Source organism: Prinia subflava, chromosome 1 (genome assembly GCF_021018805.1).
Source record: "Prinia subflava isolate CZ2003 ecotype Zambia chromosome 1, Cam_Psub_1.2, whole genome shotgun sequence".
Taxonomy (NCBI): domain Eukaryota; kingdom Metazoa; phylum Chordata; class Aves; order Passeriformes; family Cisticolidae; genus Prinia; species Prinia subflava.
In genome coordinates, this window is record NC_086247.1 from 133,081,052 (window position 1) to 133,105,636 (window position 24,585).

Below are 24,585 nucleotides of genomic sequence, written 5' to 3' on the forward strand. Positions count from 1 at the left end.
GAGAGTGAAAGTAATTTAAACTAGAGAGTGAAAGTAATTTAAAAGGATGGGGCTGTAAACCCCTCTCTTGAACTGTTCTGCCCCTACTAGCTCCACAACAGAGCTTTAACTGGTTTTGTTAAGACTGTATAGAAAGAAAAGCCGGACTGCTAAAATGTTCCCCTCCTAAGCTAAGTGTGACATCACACCCACACCTTAAGGGGACAGTTTTATATTATTAATATTTTTATTAATACTATTAATTTTTAAAAATTATTACTTTTTTCTGGCCAACGCAAAGATAGGAAGAAAAGGAGAAACATTTTATTTTCCATGTAATCAGCTCTGTAACAACAAGGAAAAAGAATTGTTTTTCAGCATTTATAACACAGTCCAAAACAGAATCAGAAAAAGATCAAAATAATAGAGAACCCATTTATAAACATGATTACATTAGATCTACCTATGAAAGCAGTTGAGAGCAGTTTTTGTTGGGGGTTCTGGTTACTTTCATGTTTGTTTTATTTTAAGTGCTTTGTGGCAAGATTATTCAGATAAGACTGACATTCCTTTTCACAAAAATAGAACTGTGTGTTTATTTCCAGCATTAACTGTGTGACCCTTAGCTGTCCCCACAGGCTTGCAATATCCCTTAATTCTACTTGCCTTATATTTATGCCAAATTTATTTGCTAAATAGTGAAACCTTACTATTGACACTATTTTATTATTTTACATTTTATACAAGCATGTCTTAGAGATCTAAGAACCAGTAATAAATTCAGAAATGAGGTACTTCTGAATGACTTTAGGATTAACATCTAAACAGTCATGCAGTTCTAAGGCAATTGAAGGCATTTAGAAGTTGTGTTGCCTTATACTAAATAATAACAACGCTTCTTTTTAGCACAGCAATCAGTTCCAAGGCTGAATGTCACAAATGTAGTTCCTGGGGCTTGGACAACTGCTCAAACTGCAGTCCAGAGCACTTCTCAGAAGTGAGAAGGCAGCACATTCTGGTGCTGTAGCCATCTTGTACTGATCCATCCAAACCAGTTAAAATTCAGTAATTAGCACAGTTGGAGATATGTGAGTGCTCACACAAATGAAGCTGAAAAGGCATAACCAAGGACACTGGCAGTTCTCGTGTGCTCCCTCGTACGTGCCTTTCAGTTAGAAATACATGCTACCTAGCCTGGTCGTTTTGAGCTAAATTTTACAAAGTAAAGAAGTGCTTCAAATGGCTATCAGTGCTAAAACCTGTAGGAAGGGATAGCAGCACGGAAAGAAGGAACTCTCTTTCAAGATTCTTTTACCCCAAAGTGTAACCTACAGCAGTCTCCCCCCTCCCTTACCCTTTTCCTTTTTTTTTCCTCTGTATAGACATATTCCAGGATATTCCAAATCAATCCAAAGAGATAAACAAAAATAATATAATTTATGTTTCTAAGGATTTGCAGTGTTTCCCTAAACAAGCTGGACCTGTTCTGATCACTAGAAGCTCATTGCACATCTTGCTTTCCTTGGACTTTAGAGATGTTTGAAGTGCACACTGATCTGCACTGCATAAGAGGTAAGCAGCTCCTCCAGTTGCTGGTAGACCGAAGCTCGCACTTTAGCATACCTGTGGTCTAACAGATCCCTTTAATTCCTTTGAATATCTAACTAAAAAGTCTTAACAGGCTCTAGAACTACACCTGGAGCCAGGACTGAGAGCTCTTATAAGAACATTTAGCCAAGAGTCTAAAAATCATCATCTACCTTACAGAATAAATGGAAGGCCAGATGTGGGATTAAGCAGTTCATGAAGAAAAATGTGAGATTAATATTGTAATTTCTACAGCTAATATTATGTCATTATGGTGCTTCCAATCTTAATAATAGATGAGCTCAATTTTCTATGGAAAGTTTTGCTGAAGCAAAACTTAAATATTAATATTTTGTAGGAGGCTCCACTATCAGAGCTTTAATGTTATTTATGCTATAATTTAGTAATGAACCTGCTAGCAGAGGAACAAGTATTTCAAAGAATCGTATGGGCTTTTAACATAAATCTTGTCAAAATTAGTGACAATATTACTGTTAAATCTTTTAAAAATATAGCAGTACAGAAGCTGAAATGTCCCATTCCTACAGGAAAACTTACCTTTCAATTGTTTCCTAGTTTTGTTTCTGTAGGCCAGAAGCCTTCTCCTGTAGTTGGAGCAACTACACAGACAATATTTTGTATTGATTATTGTGTCACAAGAGCATGAAATGAGGATGTGACCATGCATTTACAAAGAGACTGACTTTGTGGGATCTGAATCCAGGATGACATGCCGACAAAAGATGCTCAGCATTCCTCTTTGAACCTTACCTTTGTGAACATTGTCCAAGTTAAAAATCTTAGCAGAAGTCATTCCTACACAAAAAGCATTAAAGCTAATTTTAGATCGAGCAGATTAAATCATCTATCAATCAAAGCATATGGTCTACAGAAAAATCAGTTGCTTTTCAAGAGATCTCCTGATTTCTGATAAAATACTGGTATTTCATTAGTTATAGGCATTAACTAGTTTAATCACACAAGTCCAACGTAAAATGGAGTCTGAGCCAATCTACCATGCTGGTGAAAGCAGAGACTGTGTGTGAGACCCCAAAGGATGGGATGTTTCAGAAGGTGTGGATGGTGTCCCCACTGCATCTCTGGCTATCCCCAGCAGCAGAGCTGCAGCACAAGGCTGGCACAGCCATGGGAAGCTGAAGGTGCTCCCTGGAATGTGCTGGATGTTTTGTGCTGAGCAGCCTTGCTTGCAAGCAGGAGCATCCACAGTAGCAGTCCACAGCCTGACTGCAGGCGCTCACCTAGCTGGACAGCAAATTAGTGCATTGCACTAAGGGAGGGTCTTATTTCTGCCTGGGAACTGATCTGCAGACACAGCCATGCTTCTCCCCCAATGAATTTTGACTCCCACGCTTGCCTGCTCCATCAAGACCCATCTCAGGCTTCTTTGACCTAAACTCATCCACACAGGAACTGCAGAGATAAGAGAAAGCATACAGATGAACCAGATAAATTGCAACTGTCTGAAGGAACAAAACTTCAACAAAAGTATCCAAAACCCAAAATGCCAAGCATGTACTTAAATGATTGACTGTTTTAAAGGGCCCTTAGTGTGGATTCTAGCAAGGATATTTACATTAGGGTTTGCACTGGCTGCTTACTTAAGTTCAGATTTCAACAAAGCAAATATGTATTTGTTAGCATCCAGCCTTCAAATATAACTCATCTGGGCTAATATGAAGCACTAGAAATAGTCTTTCCATTATTAGATGACTTATTTGGAGCTGTGAACCTCAGTATACAATGAAATGGGAATAATTTCTTTTACCATTTACTCAGCAGTTGACTCCAGGACCCTTTCCTACCCCCTCCATCTCCTTTTTATGAAAGTGAATTTACAGCAAAAAAACATCAACGTGTATCTGAACAATTTTCTGTCTCAAAGGGTTTTGAGACATGGGAAGGAAAAGCCAGTTTTCCAGACCAACTATCCAACATCCTTCTAAATGCATCATGTTGTCAAGCCAGGACAAGAGTTGTCTTCCAGAAGAGACTGACCTTTCCTTGGCAATTAACATTGAACGATTCTGCAATATGAAAAAAACCCTAGAGTATGAATCAAAATGTCATTTAATATTTAGCTCACACACTTTCTTACAGTTAGCATTATCAATTTGCTCTGGTTACTTACAGCATGTATTTAATTCCCACAGAGTGCTCTGATTTTATTGACTAAGCCTCAGTTTGCAAACTGCAATAGATACGTACATGCAGCACTTACAGCAGAACAACCTGTATATAGGTTTCTAGACATTTTTCTATGAAAGCAAATCAAATGTAGCAAACATTAATGTCCTGCATGTTTTAAGCCTGCCATCTAAATAACCACATTCTTTTAGAGGATAAAAATAGAATTTCCATAAAGGCAGAATCTCTCCCATCTTGCTCATCACAGAAAAAAACACTGGAAAGGTTCACTTGGCTGAGCCTCTCAGATGAGCTGCCTAAATGACATAAAGCACTATTAGTTAGCCTCTAATCCAAAAATAAGTGAAGTAAACCAGAATCCAGGCCTCTAGCAACTAGGCAGTATGCAGGAAAAGATACAGGAATGAGGGTTCTTATACTATAGTATAATCAGCTAAATGTCTCTAGAGTACAGCAGAAGTTTTAATCCAGACTAATGCTTAAAGACTGATTCACACCAGCTCAGCTTCTAATTTTTTTTTTCTGTGAGAACATCAATTTTATGACAGTGGGCTAGAAAAAAAGATGCATATTCTAACAGATTTAAGCTATGATTCAGTGCAAAATTTGGTGAGAGATACTCTCGTACAAGCCAAGGACAGACACCAGAATTCAAGAGAAAGAGCAAGAAAAGCGAATTTTCCCCTTCCAAAGTGTTAGTGGAAATCTAAAGACATTTATCTTAAATGTGCAAAACCAGCTAAAACAAATACCTATCAAGCTTCAGTATTTTTGAAAAGTTCCACACTTGACAAGCAGATTCTCTTAATTTATCTATGTTTTTCAGCAGTAATACCACTGTTGCACAGGTTTTTAATGTCAAGCCCACACTGCAAGGCAGAATATTTGTGTTCTAAGTAAAAAGAGTCCTAAGACAAACTCAGGAATTTTTTCAAATCATTGTTATCTGCAAAGGAATTATTTTATTCAAAAAAGGAATCTAACAAAAATGCTCTCTTAATACAAAGATACTCTGCTGTCAGTCTGCAATAAGAAATGGTCATGGTAATTGTGGAAGTTAGGAATTTAGTTATTGGTGTGGGCTTTTTCTCCTTCAAGATGCATTCAGCTTGAATGCTGACATTTCTAAACCTTTTCATCATCTCAGAGAAGCAGCAAACAAGTCCAAGGAAACCAAACATGAAAGGATATATGATTCAAGGAAAAGATTTTATTTTAGGGCTAAGAAGTTGATAATAAATAAAGGAATATAATAATGTAATAGCAGATGTTCTCATGCACTTAACACATACAGTAATGCTGGCTTACACTGCTGTTTGGACAAATTAAGAAGAGGTATTTGGCAATATTGTAAGTTTTGAATAGTTTAAAGATTATAGAACAAGAAATTCTTTCTGCTGTTCTTACACTTCTTTTATACAAATTCAAATAAATATTAATATATCTATTTTTATCAGATTTTCTGTTCACTTTTAGCATGCCCAATAACTAAGCCACAGTAATATACAACTGCCAAGAAAGAGTATTTAAGAATTATACTTAGTCCTAAAAATGTATCATATTTATGTCACATTGTGCAAGCTCTTCAGGTAAAATTAGATTTTAGGAAAAACTGCAGAAAATTTAAACTCATTAAAACATATCCAGTGCAAAGGCCAGTCTAGTCCACACATTATGGTACTGTAATGTAAGCTAATATAATTTAAATAAGAAAACATGCCTATATGACTCTGAGAAAGCTGAATATGTTTCATGTTTTAAAGATCTGACATCTAATATGCAGATTCTGCAATATCAGAATTTTTCAAATCTTCATGAGATGGCAAAATAATGGTAAGACTTTATAAGTAGGCTTTTTTTTTAAAGGTAACTCACATTAACAGTACTACAGTGGCCAAAAAAGACAAACTATTATAATAGAAATCAATCTGATTAAAAAATTAAATATTCCAATTAACACTGAAAAAGTGTTTGTAATCATTATTTACAATTCCTCAATGATACCAGTGTATAACCTCACACAGTCAAAGTACACCACTCCCCAAGCACATTCCCATTCCGTATCCCCGCGGGGGGATCCAACAGCTGGATGTTGTTCATGGACAACACATCAGTTTAGGGAAGGGGATCGATCTGTGCTCCACAGCAGTTCTATGTAGGGCCATTTGGTCTGCAAGCAGCGCTTCACGGGAGTGTCGTCCGTCTGCAGCATCGGCTCCTCAAAGCCCATGACAACTGCTGTGCCTTCTACATACATGACCTGTCACAGAAACACAACTGTCAGCCTGTTCAAAAGCTCAAAGATGAGATGATTATTTTCACCAGGTCAGGAGAGGATTGGTTATGATACACATCAAATCTGTGAAGCTTTATGCACTTCTTTTTCTAATGAAATGGAAGTATGACTCGAAAACCCCTAGTCTTTGAATGCTTCTGCTTACGTTTTGAGGTATGGAACTAGTGGAGATTTCACAGCGGTAATTTTAAGGACTTAACTACAAACTATTCCAAATATACAGAGAAGGTATATTTTCTGGAAGAAGTCTTACTTAGGTCATTCTTGTTTCTTAAGTCTCTTAATGCCTTACAATCTTTTACTCTAAGTTCTCCTTTAGGAACTTAGAAGCAGTCATACTGTGTCTGGTATACCCCTTGTTTCAAGAATGCTGAAAGTGAAACAGGTTATCTTTGTTTCCTCAGCAAATGGCTCAAAAAGAAAAAAACACAATTTTTTGATACAAGCCTGGACTACTAAAAAAATTCACAAAAAATTCTAAACAACCTAGCTTAGCTGTAGAGTTACTTCTAGAAGTTGCACTTCGTGTATGTTACATCTCCACTGTCCCTTACAGTTCAGACTCCCCTTATGACAGGTCAGTGTGAGAAGTGCTTTTTCCAACATACAGAGTTTCAGAGATGTGCTCTGGCCAAGCAATCTAGTGTAGTAGCTCAAACAGGATTAGGAGCACAAAAGAGTTTCCAATTGCAAATATATAATTTTAGAAGAAAATTATCAAAATAATAGCTTTGTAAAAAGTCTGTTTCAAGTTAGAGTATTTTGCCTGTAACTACATTCAGTTTTGCTTAGTGACTGTTATTAAGGCTTAATTGTAAATCTTACCTTTTCATTATAATTAGATTGTTTCAGTCCATTGTAATGGTAAACAGTGAATGACTCTGAAACCCTGGAGTCCTAATAGAAAGAAGACAGTTAATTTCATGTGCCATCCATTGTGCCTTGATTCTCTTTACAACTAGACAGATGCATTCAACCAGGAGGACTCAAGAAAACTGTTAACAAGTACCATTTACTTTAGGTGACAAAATCTTCATTTTACCTTTCTCATTAGAAATAAAAACCCAAATGTCAGCAAATTAATGAGTAATGCCCCCAAGAGCAAGTCATGATTTTCTGTGTTCACCTGGACACTTTGAACTACAACTTCAGCACTGACCATGGAGAAGCCATCCTAATTTTTAATGTCAGACACCTTATGCAGTAGTGACATGAATGTTTATTTATGACAGTTTGGATGCCACAAAGTTTTTTACTAAGGACCAGATCTGACCCTCCATCTGAGAGCTAAAAGGCTAATACACTCCGATGCAGGTCTAAGTAAACCAATTTCAAAGACACCACTTCTGCCGAGGTCCAACAGCCAAGGTACTGGCTCTTGGTGATCTTTACCATTCCAGGTGTTTAAGTGCTGCAGTCCTAAGAGAACTGAAAGCTTTGGATTTCACTGAACCAGGAAACACAAACCAGCTATAGTATCAGCACTTTTATGCCTACCGGACCAGGCTCCAAACAAAAGCTTATGCCTTTTCTGAGCACATGGAAGTAAAGGCTGGAACAAGAATAAATCTGCTCAGGTTACAGTACATCCATCAGATTACAAAAACCCTCATTCATTTTTCTACTCCTGAATGATTCACAAACTCAGTCTCTCTATGAGTCTCTCACAGACATCTGGGCTACTCAGTGGAGGGAGGGTGGTGGCAAAAAGGAAGGTAAGAGGTAACTGCTTACAGAAGTTGCTTCACAAAGATAAATAAAATTAAGCCTTCCTGGGAAGCAAAGAGGAAACATTCCTTTCCCTGAGGAAGTTATGCTCACCCAGAAGAGAAAAAAAATGCTGTTTCCCAGTTCTTGTCCCATGGAAGATAACTTTGTTCAGTTACTGTTTCCAAAAAAAAAAAATAAAAGGGCTAGCAGGCAATTAAGGAATCCCCCTCTTCAGGTGACTGCCCTAAGTAGTAAGGAGTCAGGCTGAATAGCTTTGAATATTTTTTTTCTAAGCCAACAGCTTTCAGAAGCCAACAGCTTTCAGAAGGAAATATTTCTCAGATACTCAGAAGGTATCTGAGATACCTTCCTGCTTTTGAGGTGGAGTTGAGTACTTTCTAGGAGAGTAAGAATAGGGGTTTGAATATTCTCAGCAAAGGAACTGAATCTGGATCTCCAGAGCCCTATCTGTATGTTCAAATATTAACATCAACAAATCCAACCATCACTGGTATCTGTTATTTCCTCACAGTATTTGAGAGAAAGACATTAAGAAGAATTTCACTTTCAGAATGAATTCTGAGCAAGGTGTCAGAATGGGTAAGGACTACTGTTACCTGATCCACAGAGTACAGACAGATTGAAAAAATGGATACTGGCAGGTTCCAGTCCAAAACATGCTGATTGCTCAAATAGCACCCATAAGGCAGTAACAATTCCCATGTTTTTTACTGGAGCCAGTGAAGGTTTAACAGGACAGGTAAAACTGAGTGGTGGGGAATCACATGTAGCAGGGAATTAGCGCTTGACAGACAGGCACTGACTTGGGAGTTGCAACTTTACAGGAGGCAGAGTTCCTCCACCAAGGTGACCAAGGCAGGGTTCTGCCCATGTTTGCACTATGCTTTGTTCTCCAGCTTCCTTTCTTCAATCATTGATGCCCTTATGACAGGCAAGAGAGGCAGCAGTTCCATAAAATGACTCTTTTCTTCTCCCCCTCCCTATGGCCCTTGCTACTGGACAGTTTAGGCACAGCCAGTTATGGAGGATGTTCTTTGGCATTCCGAACTTCATTCTAAGCATTCTAAAATGAAGCAGTGGAGTCTTCCACATTTGCAAATGTAATATAATTGTAAGAAATAAATTATATTCAATTGTACACAACTTTCCACCTCTCTATAAACTAATGAAAGGAAGAAGAAACAGTTGGCCAAAATACAAGGCAGATATAATTCTGAATGGCCAGAGAAAATGAACACTAACTTCTCTTTCTCTTTTCTCCAGATGGTGAAAGCCTCTCAATGATATATTTAGTCCCTACCATCTTTGGCAGTGCAATTCTAGTGTCTTCTAACTGACCATGTTTCATAGTACACAATGCTATACCCAGTGCTGCACAATCCTAACAAAAAGAATCTTGCTGAAGGCACTTAAACCCATCAGTTTCACATTTCCTTGACTGTAAAAATGAAAACATAGTTTCAGTGACACATTAAGCTAAAAAGCCTTTAAAGAAGTACTCTTCTCAGCCCTTCTCCTGCTTCCACCAGCCTATCTTTCTATCCCCAGGTAAACCTGCTCTCTGTTGCCAGAAGAAGCATGTGCATGGCCATGGAACAAGCCCCCACACCCCTGCAAAGCAAACTCTTATCCAGACCAGCTCCCTGTTCTGGTTTACCACAGATCTGTTAAAGAGGCTCCTGGCAGCAGGGAGGCAGCATGTGAGCAGGAAAATGTGAACCAAGGCAAAGGGAAAGAAGACAGCGGTGCTAGGTTACCTCTCAGTAGTGGTGCAGTCTTAAAGAATATATGGAACAGACTGAGAGTTTGAAAGTAATTTTTCAATACCCTAACATCCACATATGTTAAACCTAAGTCTATCATGACTTGTTAAACGGTCAAAAATTTTACATTATCAAGAAATGTACATAAAAATAGTTCTAAATACGTTTGCAACCTCTTCCCATCTACAAGCAACCTTCTTAATATTGATAAAACCAGTATGGTCATTCTCAGAAAAACCAAAATCAGATGAGCTTTCTGAGTAAGCAAACAATTCGATGTCATACACAAAATGATTATATGTTTCCAGGAGTTAAATTTAGAACAATGGGGTTTCCTTCCAGTGTAAAGCTGACAAAATCATGGACCTGTTATAGAAAACAGAAGTTTACCATTTGTGGTGGAATACAGAAGTTATCTGCAGATCAGCTGAGTTAAATGAACACAATATTCATGAAAAATTACTTCTGTGATATTCATGAAAGTTTCTGATGAATCTCAAAGCCAAACAGAATAGACGGTGCTCTGCAGCAATACAGCTATATTGATTACCTGCTCAGGGAAAAATTCTTGTAGAAAGGGACCCAGTAGTATGATGCCCAGTCCTTCTGGGTCTAATTTGGTCTTCATGAGGTTTACACTAAGATAAAAACATTGAATATAAAAGTATGAGTAAGACACTTTTATTCTTGCATGACTAAGTTATGCTGTGCTACCACAGTACTGACTGCCATGTATAGCAATACTATTCTATTTTTAATCCTAAGTGACAAATGCACCAGAATGGCATGCAAGTTGCCAAAACATGGTTATTTTTAAGTAAAAGTAATCTGTTATTTTAAATTAAATAAGTGATTATTCTGAAGTACCACCATATTTGGTAAAATAATTTGAAACCCATATAATCTAAAACCAGGTTTACAGCCCAAAAGGCATTTTGCTATCTTGTAAGCATTCTTTAAAGATACAAAACCCAGTCATCTTTCAAATATAGCTCTGTTACTGCCAAACAACCTGTTTTTAAACAAGATTTGAAAACCTTCCAAGATTTGCTAAGTACGCTGAAATAAAATTCAATTTAACAGATACATTTCTTATTTACATCACGTACTTGGTATCAAAGAAGCCAGAACCAACAAACAATGGAAATACTAACAATGCTAATCTGGAAGCCTTACTGCATGACTACAATCTAATTTCAGGTCACTGCAAACAAAGGTCAATTATAAGACTATGTATCTATTTAAGCAATGTATTTCTACAGGCAGCAGATTGTATCTATTTGCATCTACCTAGCCCTCGCTTGAGTTCCAAGCTGTACCGTACACAAGAATGTCCTCACTGGATCAAACCAACAGAGCGTCTCGCCCAGTATCCTGTTCCTGACACTGCTCAGGAGTGGATGCTTACGATAGAGAACAACAGGGCAAACACACATCCTTAGTTTACCCTCCCCATTTCCAGCAGTCTGCTGCTCAAAGACATCTTCAGTGACAGGCAGTATCTAAAACACAAAGATATATATTTTTCTTTCCATGCATGTGCCTAATTGACTTTGAACCCATCTATAATTCTGGTGCTTAATAAAGTCCAGTTAAAAATTTGAATTAAACTATGGATTCTGGGAGTAAGTGCCTTCTCTGTTTTGAACCTGTCATCTGATTCAGTTTGATGATACCTCCTTTTTGTATTGTGTGAAGTAACTACCAGTTATTCCCTATTTACTGTGTCAATGGCTGTCTATCTTTTCCAGGGCAAACAATTCTAACCTAGCTTTTTCTTGCACTAATGGCATTCTGCCTCTTTAATTAGCCTTGTTGCCCTCCTGATACTTTTCTACAATATTCTTTTTCCAGGATGGAGTGAAAAATCAGGCATTTATACAATGACATAACTCCTATAAATCCCACTCCACATGTCTATCACTATGAGTTTAAATCTAGCAATCTGTTTCCTGACCAGTAGTATCTAGTTCACAGACCAACAACGTGTATGTGAAATCAGCATTGCTTTATCCCCTGAGCAACCAATCTACATTTACTTTATTGACATTTCTCTGTTACCGCATCTTCTAGTAACTTCTGATGCTCTTTCACATTCTTTTTTTTTTTTTAATATCTCCAATACATTTGTATCAGCAACAATGGTACAAATCCCTACTGTCAAATCCTTGCTGGTAGAATAACAAATTTCACAGACTTATTACAAATTCCTGTAAAATTCCTCTCATTATCTCCCTCCATTAAGAATTGACATTTTTATTCTTTGATCAATTCTTTAGCTACAAAAAACATTCCTTCCCATTCCATGTCTACACATGAAATATTTACATGTGATTTTTCCCTAGATTGGCCTGAAAAATCCTTTTCCAAGTCCTATTGTTTGTTTGTCACCTTTCTCATTCCTATACTGTTTGTTACCAGCACAGTTTACAGTAGTTACTAGGTAACCTAAAATAGTTCAGCAATGTCATTCTGATGTTTCTTCAGGATTCTGGTTTTTTTTTTTACTTATTCTGACACTTCAGAATCTTAGTTCCTCTGACCACCCATCAAAAGGCTTAAGTGTGGAACCACTCTGTAATCTTCTCCAGTGATGAGGAGAACTGCTCCCTACCACCTTCTCTGGTGAATATGAAGAACTCACTGCACTTTTCTAACTGAGTTTAAATATTTTTGAGACATTGGGAATCACCTATCAGAACTACAAACCTCTTGTAAGCCTCTCGGCACTGATGGGCTCAGAAGAATACTATTAGTTTTTGTTTTGTAACATTGCTGATTAGTCTACAGATTTTACCTCTGCTTTGTATTATATTTACATTTAACATACCATAAATGCAGATTGTTCCTGTTTTTTAAATGTTTGCTCTACATTTTCCTTTGAGAAGACACACTCCTAGTTTCTCACAGATGCCTCTTTTACTACTTAGGCCTTTAACACTCCCCAGGTCTCTCTTGTTTGGGGCTGTGGGGAGAAGGTCTAGTTTCCAAGGTCTTTTTGATTGTTGCACAGAACCATTTTGTCCTTTTGGCTACTACTTGAGTTTCTTCATCTTTAAGTAACTTCCTTTCTTGGTTCTAATAGTAAATTATTTGCATTCTTTTTGTTTCTCTCTCAACACACAGAGGATGCATTATGCAAATCTTAAGAGAGTGGCTCTGTTAAGGTCCTTGGAAGAAGAATTTTGAAATTCGTAACACTGAATGTGGTACCCTATAAACTATGCTAATTTATTATCTTTAAAAAAATTCAGTACTCAAGTGAAACTACGACTGAGGATTTGCAAGATGCTGGACTTCAGTCCTTCTAATCCTCATTCCCACTGTTCTCAAAGTACAAAATTTTGGCTATTTCAGTGGTTGTTTGAAACCTGCCCAGATTCTTGAAATGCTGCAATGGAGTTGCAAAAACATTGCGTTTGCAAACAGAACCATAACAGATCATTTTTAAAATGCACTTAAAATTATGTAATAAAATTAAACCAAGATATATACTCACTAAAGAACTACAAGAACTGTTTAAAAATACAGCACCACATAAGTTTGTAAACGTGGCTAGTGTACAAAATTCAATCAGTTAAGCAAGAGGGTAGACGTAATAAACTTGGATTGTTCTACGTTTCAGCTGAGGTTTTTTTCTTCAGCAAATCATTACCACCTTTCAATGTTACTGGTATCACAGCAGAGCTACTCAACATGTGTGTGCTTGTGCTTCAGGCTCCTCAGTGCAAGCCTGGCACCTCAACTGAAGAGGTTATGAGTGTTGGGGCAATGGTCTTTGTACTGCTATGGCTGTGGGGACAGAAGTCTCCACTACTGGTCAGACAGACAGAGAGCATAAAATGTTTTAAGCAAGCTCAACCTACAATGACAACCTACATTGAGATGTGCTCAAATTGGTATTTAGAAACAGGCAAAACCAGTGAGACAGGTGGGTTCTCAGATAAATTTACTAAAAGACTAGAAAATTACTAAAACATATGCAATGGCTTTCGGTACTGGCTAAGTCACCTTGTTAATCCATGTCTGCTCTACAGTCTTCCTCTCTACAGTTCTAAAATTTTAATCGGGTCTGATCTTTATACTTTCTGAGATTATGAGAAACATAAAGCCTTGGATTAGATGATCACAAATTTAAATAGTGCATTTGGAGGCAAGGCCTTCTATTTTCCTTTAAGAACAAACAAAAAAGTAAAAAAGTCTGTATGGAGTTTGAAATACATTATTTACACTTGTGTTCCACACTAAAAAGACAGAACATCTAGAACCCAAACAGAGTAGGTTCTCAAGAGAAGAGTATTAGGCTATATATTTTTTTAAGAAGAGATGATTCAAGACTGCATATTCCATGGTTTGATCGTGGCTTTTCAATACAGCAAGTCTTTTAACTGGCTCTTCATACATCAATTTATATTTTATGTGCTATGCACAATGAAATAGGACAGCGCTATGTCACAAATGCCCTAAAAGACAAATAGCCAAATGGAGAAATCAATGAATGAAGAAAGAGGATTTCTGCAGATATACTGAGACAGCAGAACAAAAAGGCGAAAGAATTCTTCTCAGACCTATTAAACAATGGCTTTTTTCTTTCCCCTCCTTTAATAAAAATGTCTTTTGCAGATTTCACCACTTATTCATAATATGTCATAATATAAACGTAAGCCTTTTGTCTTGTACTTTCTTTTGCATTTGGGTGTCTCTATTTCCATTTTTACTCCTATTCTCCAGAGAACAACTCAGTAAACTTCATTACACTATAAACATTTGAAAGGAGAGAAAATGGGCTCAATCACTTTTCAGATGCCTGTGGAAAATAAACTTGCAGTCTCCACAGTCATTCCAGTTTTGACCCAACTAAACTAGACCAAATGTTTACAAGAGAGCAGAAGCAACTTTTGAAGCAGTAAAAATGTACAAGTGTTCAGCTCTCCTTTCTGGGTTAGGTATTTATTCACAAAATATGGCAAGTTTTCACACTGATGGTTAACTGTCACTTAATACTAGTCTTGTCTGTCCACATTAGAAGTAAAACATTTGAGTTTAACTCTGGGAATCAATGTGTTATTTCTGAAAATAAATGGCAATTATGAACAGTACTAGGTCCTGAGTGCTGCTGGAAACAAAACTGTAACTGAAGCAGTTTCAGCTTCCAGAGCTGCAGAAGGATCCACTGGTAATCCAAACTTGCCCCTGAATACCTTGACTGTTTAGCTCTTCTGTCACACCATTTCACCTGCATTAATTTATAGAAATATAATCCCAACTATCTCCTCAATATACAGTATAATAGTAGGTTTGAGGGGTTTTTTCTGCTTCTAGTTATCACTAGTGAAGTTAGACACATCTTAATTTTAATTCCTCGATTTAATTTAAAGCTTAACATTTCCAAATAACATTCTGTGCCAGACCGTAAACTGAGAAAAAAAAAATCCAAACCAGGAAGAAAATCCAAAACCAAATTAAAATTATAACAGATATGTGGTAAACTGAATCAAGAAAAAATGCCTTAAATGATAATTAATGTCATTAATTGATACTTCTGCAGTATTAAATTTTATTATACTTACTATTCAGGATCTGAAACAAGGTCCAGAGCCTTCATTACATCTTCTAGCAGTGTGTCAGGTATAAACCCATTATCTGAAGAAGTAGCAAAGTTTCTTGTGAAGAAAAGAAACAAAGTGCTTTCCAGGAGAACAAATTTCACTCAAAAATACAAATACAACATATCTCTATATGTAAAATTTGCGAGCCAATGATGGGGTTCTAGCAGGAAAGGAGTTTTCAAATGCTTCTCTCACATTAAAAAAAAAAAAAAAAAGAAGAGTACAACACAGAAACTGGGTTTATGACTCATACACTTAGAAGCTTACTACTTGCTAGGAATTCAATCTTTGTATAGAGTTCTCCCCTAGGTACCTTGGGATAATAACTGTACTGTTTTTCCCTTTTGATTAGTTAAAATAGTACCTGAATGCTAGACATCTGTTTTCCAAAAGATAAGAAAATTTTCCATGTATGCTGCATACATCAGATCAGTTGTTCTATGAAAATTTAATATAGGAGAAATAATTTTTATTTAAGCTTTTTTAAAAATTTGTTTTAATGTTAATTACAAAGAACATAACAAGGTTAAAAAATGTCTCTTAAAAACTCTACTTTCTATTGCACAACTTCCCTTACTGCAGAATTCTCAGATAATTTCTTCATAGAATTATGGAATAGTTTGGGTTAGAAGGGACCTTAAAGATCACCTAGTTCCAACCTGCCTGCCCTGGGCAGGGAGACCTTCCAGTAGACCAGGGTGCTCAATGTCACTTGTAGGCTGACTTCTGTACTGAACATTTCTTAAGGACTAGGCATTTCATTCCTCTCTTAATGAGTACATTTCTATTAGAAAAATCTTATTTCAGCACAAAGTACAACCCTTACCCTCAGGGTCATATGTCTGGAAAACTCTTCTTGCTTGTTCTGAAGGTGCTTCAGGAGCAACAAGGGCCATGTCCTATGGGGGTCAAAAAAAACACAAAGAAAACTTACAAAATATTCTCACTTCAGATACAGATTACTAAGAAAATATTTAACCATACTACACCCAGTTGGAACCTAAATTAATGAAAATTTCAATACAACAGAAGAAAAAGTAATTAGGCAATTTTGGTAACAGTGACATAAAACAATTAAGAAATATGCTAAAGATTATTCCACAAACTTCTAGATGAATTTTATGCATGCCTTTCATGCGGATGTTGTGGCACAAAAGCTAATTGGAAACTACAATTCTACAATTCCAATCATTTGTACTCAAGGGCTCCAACTAAGAAAGCACATAGAAGAAACTAAGTTGGAAGAGTCCCTTTGTCCTGCTAATCTCTCCGGATGAGAACAACTTGAAAACTGCTTGTTTTACACACTGGAAATATAAATGCTAGATTTTTATACTAATTCAGTATCACAATGATGTAATTTTAAGGATCCAAAAGTATGGCTTAATAGAAACAAATCCACTATTTAATGGAAAATTTTCCACTAATTTTATAAATGAATGATAACTAGAACATTTACTGAAAACTAGTATTTTCAGAGTGTATCTCCATGTTTGCATATGTTCTAAAGTCCTTTAAAGTACTTTCAGATAAAAAGACTGTATTAGTTCAACAGTTAGTTTCATGATGCCAAATAATGTATGAAGTTGTGCAGCTGTTGAGCACATACCCTGTCATAATGGCTAACACTTACATTATTATATAAGGCACATACATACACTATGAAATTTTGTAATATGTGACCAACTCTTAAATTATTTGGAATACAGAACATACTAAGCAGGAATAGATTTCATTATCACAGTATATTACAATAAACGCAAATATTTCTCTGTTTAAAATCAATGATGCCATACCATATAGAGCTTATTAACAACAGGATGATTAGTGATTTCAATATGCAGGAATTAATTCTGAAGAAGGGATATTTTAGTGGTAGTTTCTTATTAAAAAATTAGCAGCTAGCAAAGCCTACATAACAAGGGAGAACTCTTAAAATTTCGAATGGTATGGAAGGATATAACCCAAAGTAACTTCCAATGGCATAGACATATAATTTCAAATGTAAACAACATAGTTCTACTTTGGTTTACAAGTATGCAGTTCCTTCCATACAATCTTAATGTAATCCAAGAATAAAGACTATCATTTGCGTTGTCCTCCCTACCCACAAATTATCTTCTTAATGCAGTACTTTCCAGTTTCATGTGACACAAACAGATTCTTTAAAGCAACTCTCCTGCAACTGCCAACAATTTTTTTGATAGTCCAATTGCAAAGAGTGTGTATTCCTGTTAGCATTTTAATTTTCCAGGTCCTTAGATTTTTGGTTCATGTATGTATACATGAGAAGAACTTAGAGATGAAGTCACTAAATGCTTTAGTCATACTGAAAATTCTCTCTTTCAAAAGAGCTTTAAAATACGGTAAAGCCTCCATGTTGTTACATATTAACATTTTTTTTCACTAAATGGGATTTACTGATGCTGTAAGCAAGTAACTTCAGACAGAACTTCGAAAAGTTCCTTAATGAGATGACCAAAATCCCAACCTCTCTTACCTGTAACATAATTCTAAATTTTCACTGAGACTGTTGTCCTATAAAAAGTTTTAAAGATCCTTTACATACAGATCTCATACAGCTTTATGAGGTTAACCTTTTATCACGTCATTCATTCACTGTATGAGATAACTTTAGAAGTTCAATTAGTCCATATATTTATATCTTGGGGAAAGAAATACTACAGCTCCTTCATGCAATAAAGCTGAAATGTGTAAACATTTACCAAAAACATATTTCAGCTGCCCAAGCTGATATTTCACCATATGTGCCAAAATAGATTCCCCACCCCAGCCTTATGAATTGTATTTTGATGTAACCCATGCAGTGAAAGTTCCATATAAGGGGATCTCATAAACAGTTAATTACAATAATTATTTCCAATACTAAGTACAACATGTCCCAAAAATCATGTTTCACTCATTGGCTCTTGTGATACACAAACAAGTCATTTTATATTACTTTGAAAAGTTATTCTCATCCAGTAATACCAGTTATTTTAAGAGCCCATGTTTAGCCTGAGAGGCAAAAAATATTCTTCATAAGTTTTAATCAAAACATTCCTGAACTTTTCATTCTACAAATCCAAAGCACAACATAATGGCTAAGCCACAGTGAAATCCTGGCTGTGAATTTTTACAAAAGTCACACCCTGGCAGACCCATTGCCCTGAAAAACGAAATCTGCTTGCATACTAACGGCTTTATGGTTCTACACTATCACTACTGAGTGATATGTGGAAGAATTATATATTGTAATATTAACTTTCTTCTTAAAAATTTACCCAGAAACAATATAGAAACACTGACTGTTTATCAACTTTTAAACTTGCTGTAACTTAATTGCATCTGGAGAACTGAAGTTTATTTAATCCAGTCCTGTATTACAGAGAAAAGTGTGTATTTTTCAGTGCTATTATCAGTGGCTTTCAAGGCATCAACTTTTCTAAAATGGCTTCCTAAGAAAACAAGGTTGATGGGATCTCTGAAATTGATTCCCATCTCTCTAGCTGACTTCTGAATCCATTGCCCAATTTCAACTTCACAGAGGAAACAGGAGTCTCACAATGATAGTTGAAACTGGATGCCAGGCAGCACATCTCATTGAGGAGCTGGTTCAAAAAGAAATTTGATTTTATGTGTCAGGAAGGTTCCTCTGGAGATTATCTTTTGAAAGAGAAAAGACACTTCACACAATCCTACTGATGTACTATGTAACTGTATCATTATAATTTGGACACACAAGTCTTTCACAGACAACCGGAATGCATTTCAAATTGGATAGAGCTGAAATCAGAATGTCCAACTTCAGATCGTCCTGTTGGTGGAGAGTTAAAAAAATATAATTTCTGTATAAGTTAACCACGGGGTTAAGTTGAGGTATGTATGGGGGGAGGAAGGTAGAGAACGTACAACTGGAACTTGACGCAGCTCGGCTTTGGAACAAGCGTCAGCCTCTGCAACCAGCTCCATGCCATTGTAATGACCGAATCAAGTGTGACTGCAACTCAGGAGATCATTGAGAAGCATTGTTTTAACCAAATCAAGTGTGGATCAGGGTAGAAGCGTAAATATGATTTAAGATAGTAACTAAGGAATAGGATAATCAGTATCTAGGGGTGGAGGTTAGTTAACATGTGTATAATTTAAACTATAAAAATCACAAATCGACTCTGTATTTTTGGGGCACAAGATTTGGGCACTGTATGCCCCTGTGTCCCGCGCGCAAATAAAGAACCGCATATGATCGCCTTCGTGTGGTTATATGTTTTCCTACGCTAACACTCCTGTGGCTGTAATCATTCATTTGCAATCAATCTCCACATCCGCTGTATGTACCCTGAAGGACACAGATAATGTTCTTCTTCAAAAGGTGAAGGGATCCTGCTACCGAAGCCAGAATTGAAATGCTCTTTACAGCCTGAGAGCCTGAGATACAACTCACTTAACTAAGAGAGAATAGAATTAATTGAATACAGCTTTATTTGTGGGTAAGGAGCAAAAGTGCCATATGTATCACCACACATACAAATGAGTTTATGTGTCCTAAAGGTATCAGATAGTTTTACTTGCAGGGACTGGCTAGGAAGGGAACCAAAAAGTAAAATTTAACACAGATGGTATCAGTCGAAAAGCAGGAAAGCTATCATCACTACAGCAGGAAAAAGAGGTTCAAAGTCTTAGAGTGGTATAACAAATCCACTTGCTGACTCTCATTAAGATGAAGAAGTCTCAACAGAACCTAGGCATTGCTTGAAATTAAATAACAGCTGGTTTTGTAGGTTTTCCTAGGAACTATTTATCAAACCAAGCTATTTATCTAAAACAGGAAGTCATTATTACCATCATACAAAGACCTGAACAGTTATGGAAAGGTCATGGATCTTTTTTTCTTTAGGCATCACTGCTGAGGTATGAAGCTACTGGTTCTAAAAATACCAACATAGCATCTACTGTCAATCTAGGCAGACGATTGTGAAGGGTGTGTCTGGGAAGGGACAGTTAGAGAATTATGCTGTGGCAACAAAGCACGTCAAATCCCAGAGCACTTACCTACTAAACCATTTGATGTTATTTGACATAAATTTAGTTTAAAAGACTATGAGTCTGGCTCTGAACAGAGGGCTAGTCAATGAAGACTAGTTCAAGACTCCCATTTGTGTTCAGGGATATCATCAAGTAGTTTGCAGGGGGCAGTAGTCTGGCAGTGCCCTGCACAGAATGCTTACCATGATTTTCTTGTGCTGACCAATGGAATGTGCCATTGCTCTGCAGCATACTTCCATGAGAGAAGGCATTTAAAAATTCCAAACAACTGGAACATACCCAAAGAATACTTGAACAAGTAAAAGGTTTTCTCCCATTTGAGAGATGTATATGGACAAACTGAAGGAAAAGTCCTAGACTTTTCTGTCGCTATACAAGAGCTCTGCAGCCACAACTATTTCCATCCCAGAATGGCAAGTGTCAAAGATCATATACTGTATCCTCCTAAGCCCTGAAGAGGGGCTATGAGTCTATCTGGGATTCAGGAAATGGAAAAACAAAACCAAAAAAACAAACCACCCAACTTTTCTTGACTACAAAGAGAGGAAAAAGACAAAAAAGGAAGAATGCTACCCCTAAGTAGCAGAGTTCATATCAGTGGTCAGAAAATAAATACAGGCTTTGGAGTTAAGACCAGGACAACACAAGTTTATTTCAAAGTGTTCATCAAGGGATAGTGGTGGTGGTGGTGGTGGTGAAAGAACACTCAGGACAAGCAATTTGTTGCAACAAGGTGGTTAAAAGGAAGCAAACTGGCTCTAGCTGAATACTGCCTCGCAAAAGCGAAAAGACCGCATTTACTCTACAGTACCTGCAGTACCTTGCTGAGCACAGAAGAGAGTTCTCAATAGGGAGGAATGAAAAGCTACACATGGACTACTTCAAATTCTTTTCCACTTTCACCAATACTACCAGACAGAAAAGAAAGCCTACTTGATCCAAGGGTGGGGTGAGGCTGTGGAAGAAAAGCGAACAAAAACCAAAGAAGAAAAATTACTAACAGAAATCTGATGACCCTGTCAGCCTATTCATTTGGAAAGCAGAGCTTTTAACATACACTCAAGTAAGTTACAGAAACCACAATATATCCTCTATTCCTTTGGGAGAAGATATTTGATTGGTTTAACAAGACAGACAACAAAAAAAAAAAGCCATAGTATTGCAGTTTTTAAAAATAAGAGAAACTCAAAAGTACAGTGAATACCTGTTTAACAGTTAACACTGCCACAGATGCTGGTGGTTTAAACCATCACAAGAAGGCAACAATTCATTTGGTGACTCATTAAAAAATAAGGGCTTCTTCAACATGTTCCTTGCTTTCATGGACAGATTACAAGAGATTACTGTACACCAATAAAGATTAGGTATATAATATTTTTCTTATTCAGTTACTAGCTTGTTTTGCTCATCAGCACAAAACAAGGTCTTTGCTTTAAAAGTAAAAATATATTACTGGAATTATTGACCAAGAGTCAGCAAATTTGAGCTTACTGGAATTCTTATCTAATAACTAAATTACATACTACTCTCCAGTCACAAGCTTAATCTGAAAGTCCAGTTTTTCAAATTATATTCACATAGCTTTTTTTTTTTTTTTTTTTGGAAGACAGAGACAGAATGTAATGCTATACAAACACAAAACTTTGTTCCCAAGAGGAATCAAGCTGCAAGTGGACAAATTCCATGCTTTATGACTTCCAAAACCCTCCACAATACAATTCATTCAAGATGTACTTTAGCTTCTATTACTATGCTACCCTTTTTCTATGTAAAAATATTAGTATCTAGTATTAAATACTATTTCTACATTTAATACTATTTCAGCCTATAGACATGAGCTGATTGCTATACAATGCAGTGGTGAGCATTAACATACTAATACTATCTGGGAATTACAATAACGAAGCAGGAAATGAGCATGTATGTTGGGAACATTTGATAGCAAAGTTTAAAGCCAGTGAAGATTTACTGCAGAAATTTAAATCTTCCTAAATACAGTTCTCACAATACTGAAAGCTGCACCTAATGTTGGAAACCAGCTTACAGTATTCAGTTTCCCACTTAAACCATATAATTCTCTCTTGGAATGATGAAAACCCTCTGGCTTGTTTCAACCCAGAATGATGAAATGTTTTTGAAAATAGACCGGATCAATTATTTTATAATTCAAAAATTCCAAGTGTTTCTAAAGGACAATTCTTAGCCTGGCTTATTAACCTAACAGTAATATTTTATGGCTTTTCATGTGAAATGTACAAGCTCTGTGAAGCAATGAAGAAAATAAGTATATTAATAATGGCATGTGATCCACTGTTATTTAGTATTAGTAAGTAGTATTTCAGGAAATCTTTGTGAGCACATGTTGCTACATATTGAGAGAAAATACTAAATATTCACAAACATCATGGTTTCATATATTATAGAAACCATATTGCCATTTATCTTCATATTTGAAGTATATTATTTCACATAGCTAATTCTAACAGTAGCAGAATAGAGTTATAAGCCTCTATTAAAAAGCAGTATCTTTTATTCTTTTATTAATACAAAACGTGATTTTTTTTCATTAAAGCTGTATTATACAGTACAGCCCATCTCACTTTGCTCCAACTACATGAGCTTTCTTAACTACACATAGGCACTGATTGAATTTCTTCTCTAAATATACCTGCACTGCTTCAGTATTTTCATACCACAGTCTCTGACAACTTTGGCACACCTCTGTAACAGTTATTTGTAAAGTACATATATAAGATACCCTCCACCCAAGTGGTAGAGGAAAATGGCATTGGACTCCCTGTAATACACAAAGAAAACAGATTTCATAAGCTTCTTATGTAAAACAAACCAACACTGGAAAAAATGTACTTAAATACTGAAATGAGGTTGCTACAGTTTTAGAAACAAAAGAATATGTTATTCACATAGCTAATTATATGTAACTTCTTATGTAAGAGGAGAAAGATAGAAAATGAAGGCAATATGTAAAATAGCACTAAATGTGCTTCACCTTTGCTAAGAGTTCAAAGGTCACTCCCTCCCTATTGGTATGAAAGGAGTAAATAAAGGGATGAAAAACTTATTTTCCAACACTTTTTAAAATGTAGTTAGAAATCTGTTCCTGCAGACCTTTGTGACTGTAGTTGGATTTAATCTGATGCTGCATATGGATTCCCCCTTTATTCATGGGGATTCCACAGCTTTCACATGTATTAAGGTTTTGTGGATCAAACAACTGCTACAACTCAAACTGATTTCAACCAGGTTCCTGCCATTTATAAAATTACCTAAAAGCTCCTGATAGAGATTCTCTACAGAAGTTCAGTCTGTCATGTCACAGGTTTGTGTGAGTTCTGCAAAGCAGAACTTGGCAGAAAGTTTCAGAACAGAACTAGGACAGTTACTATTTTAAAGCGTATTCTTATTACTGAAGCATATGTTGGCATGTTGGGAGTCTCATTCACTGTTTCTAGTTCCTGCATCTATCCCAGTAGGGTTTGGGAACATGGGAATACAGCAGACTGAACAGAGAATAAAGAAATATGTAAGCCTCCACTTCCAAGGATACATGGTGCCCTGCTCAGAAAGAACATCTGGTGTTCAGACATTTTGGAGAAAAAACAGGCAAAAAGACAAATGGCCACAAATCAATTTCCCTGTTGTTTTGCCCAAGAACTCTTCACTTAAAAATATCTTTAATAGGCATTCACTAACTATATTTAAAACTCTCTGTTCTCTAAGTTCTGTAATATGTTAACGACTTCAGGACATTTTCTCAGGAAGTAAAATTGTAAGGGGAAGAATGATTCCTCAGATTCCATCCAGAACATGTATTTATAACAAGGGAGCAAGGATTAACAGTCATTCATAGAGATTTATTTTCTCAAACAGAACACACAACAGGCAGATAATCAGTTCATAAGCTGGAACTACCATTCTGCCACAGGGTGAACACTACATTCCCAATTCTAAGTCTGAGTATTCTCAGTATCATTATCTGATATTAAAAATATGCAGTTAGTAGGCTACAATTAAAAGGTAAAGTAAAAGGGAAGGTGCTTTGTAAAGCAACAAATGGATGGTGTGAGCCTGGCACTATCAAAGTTTATGATTTCCACCTCTTACCTCATATAAAGGTACATGGGATATGTGGAGAAGTTCTTCATTTTACTTGCCTTCTCTTCATCGTGTTACTAGAGACATGTTTTGGAAGACAGTGGTTTAGCTTTTAGGGCTCTTATAAAAAATTCTGTGTGGAAATGACTCAAAATTTCTCATTCAAAATTCCATTTTTGGAATGATTCCATGAAGATAACTGCTGATTTTGGATACACTATTTGCTGTCCTACATTGGTTTATTTACTGACCTGCTCTGGTTTATAACCTTTGACAATCCTGCATATATGCA

The 24,585-nt window shown here is 36.4% G+C and overlaps 1 protein-coding gene and 1 long non-coding RNA gene across 3 annotated transcripts in view; one reads left to right on the top strand and one right to left on the bottom strand.

Moving 5' to 3' along the window:
- The first annotated feature begins 73 nt into the window (after nucleotides 1-73).
- LOC134558780 (uncharacterized) lies at nucleotides 74-5,753 on the top strand. The gene is made up of 2 exons (XR_010082407.1): nucleotides 74-1,551; nucleotides 2,143-5,753. It is a non-coding gene; the product is annotated as an uncharacterized LOC134558780 (long non-coding RNA).
- MINDY3 (MINDY lysine 48 deubiquitinase 3) overlaps nucleotides 4,923-24,585 on the bottom strand; it is a 50,095-nt gene continuing 30,432 nt past the window's right edge. For both annotated transcript variants that reach the window (XM_063412983.1, XM_063412993.1), the window contains 5 exons: nucleotides 15,958-16,030; nucleotides 15,093-15,165; nucleotides 10,073-10,160; nucleotides 6,854-6,925; nucleotides 4,923-5,992 (listed from right to left, as the gene is read on the bottom strand). In XM_063412983.1, the coding sequence (XP_063269053.1) occupies nucleotides 5,843-5,992; nucleotides 6,854-6,925; nucleotides 10,073-10,160; nucleotides 15,093-15,165; nucleotides 15,958-16,030 (456 nt within the window). In that variant the 3' untranslated portion in view covers nucleotides 4,923-5,842. The remainder of the gene's footprint in view (nucleotides 5,993-6,853; nucleotides 6,926-10,072; nucleotides 10,161-15,092; nucleotides 15,166-15,957; nucleotides 16,031-24,585) is intronic.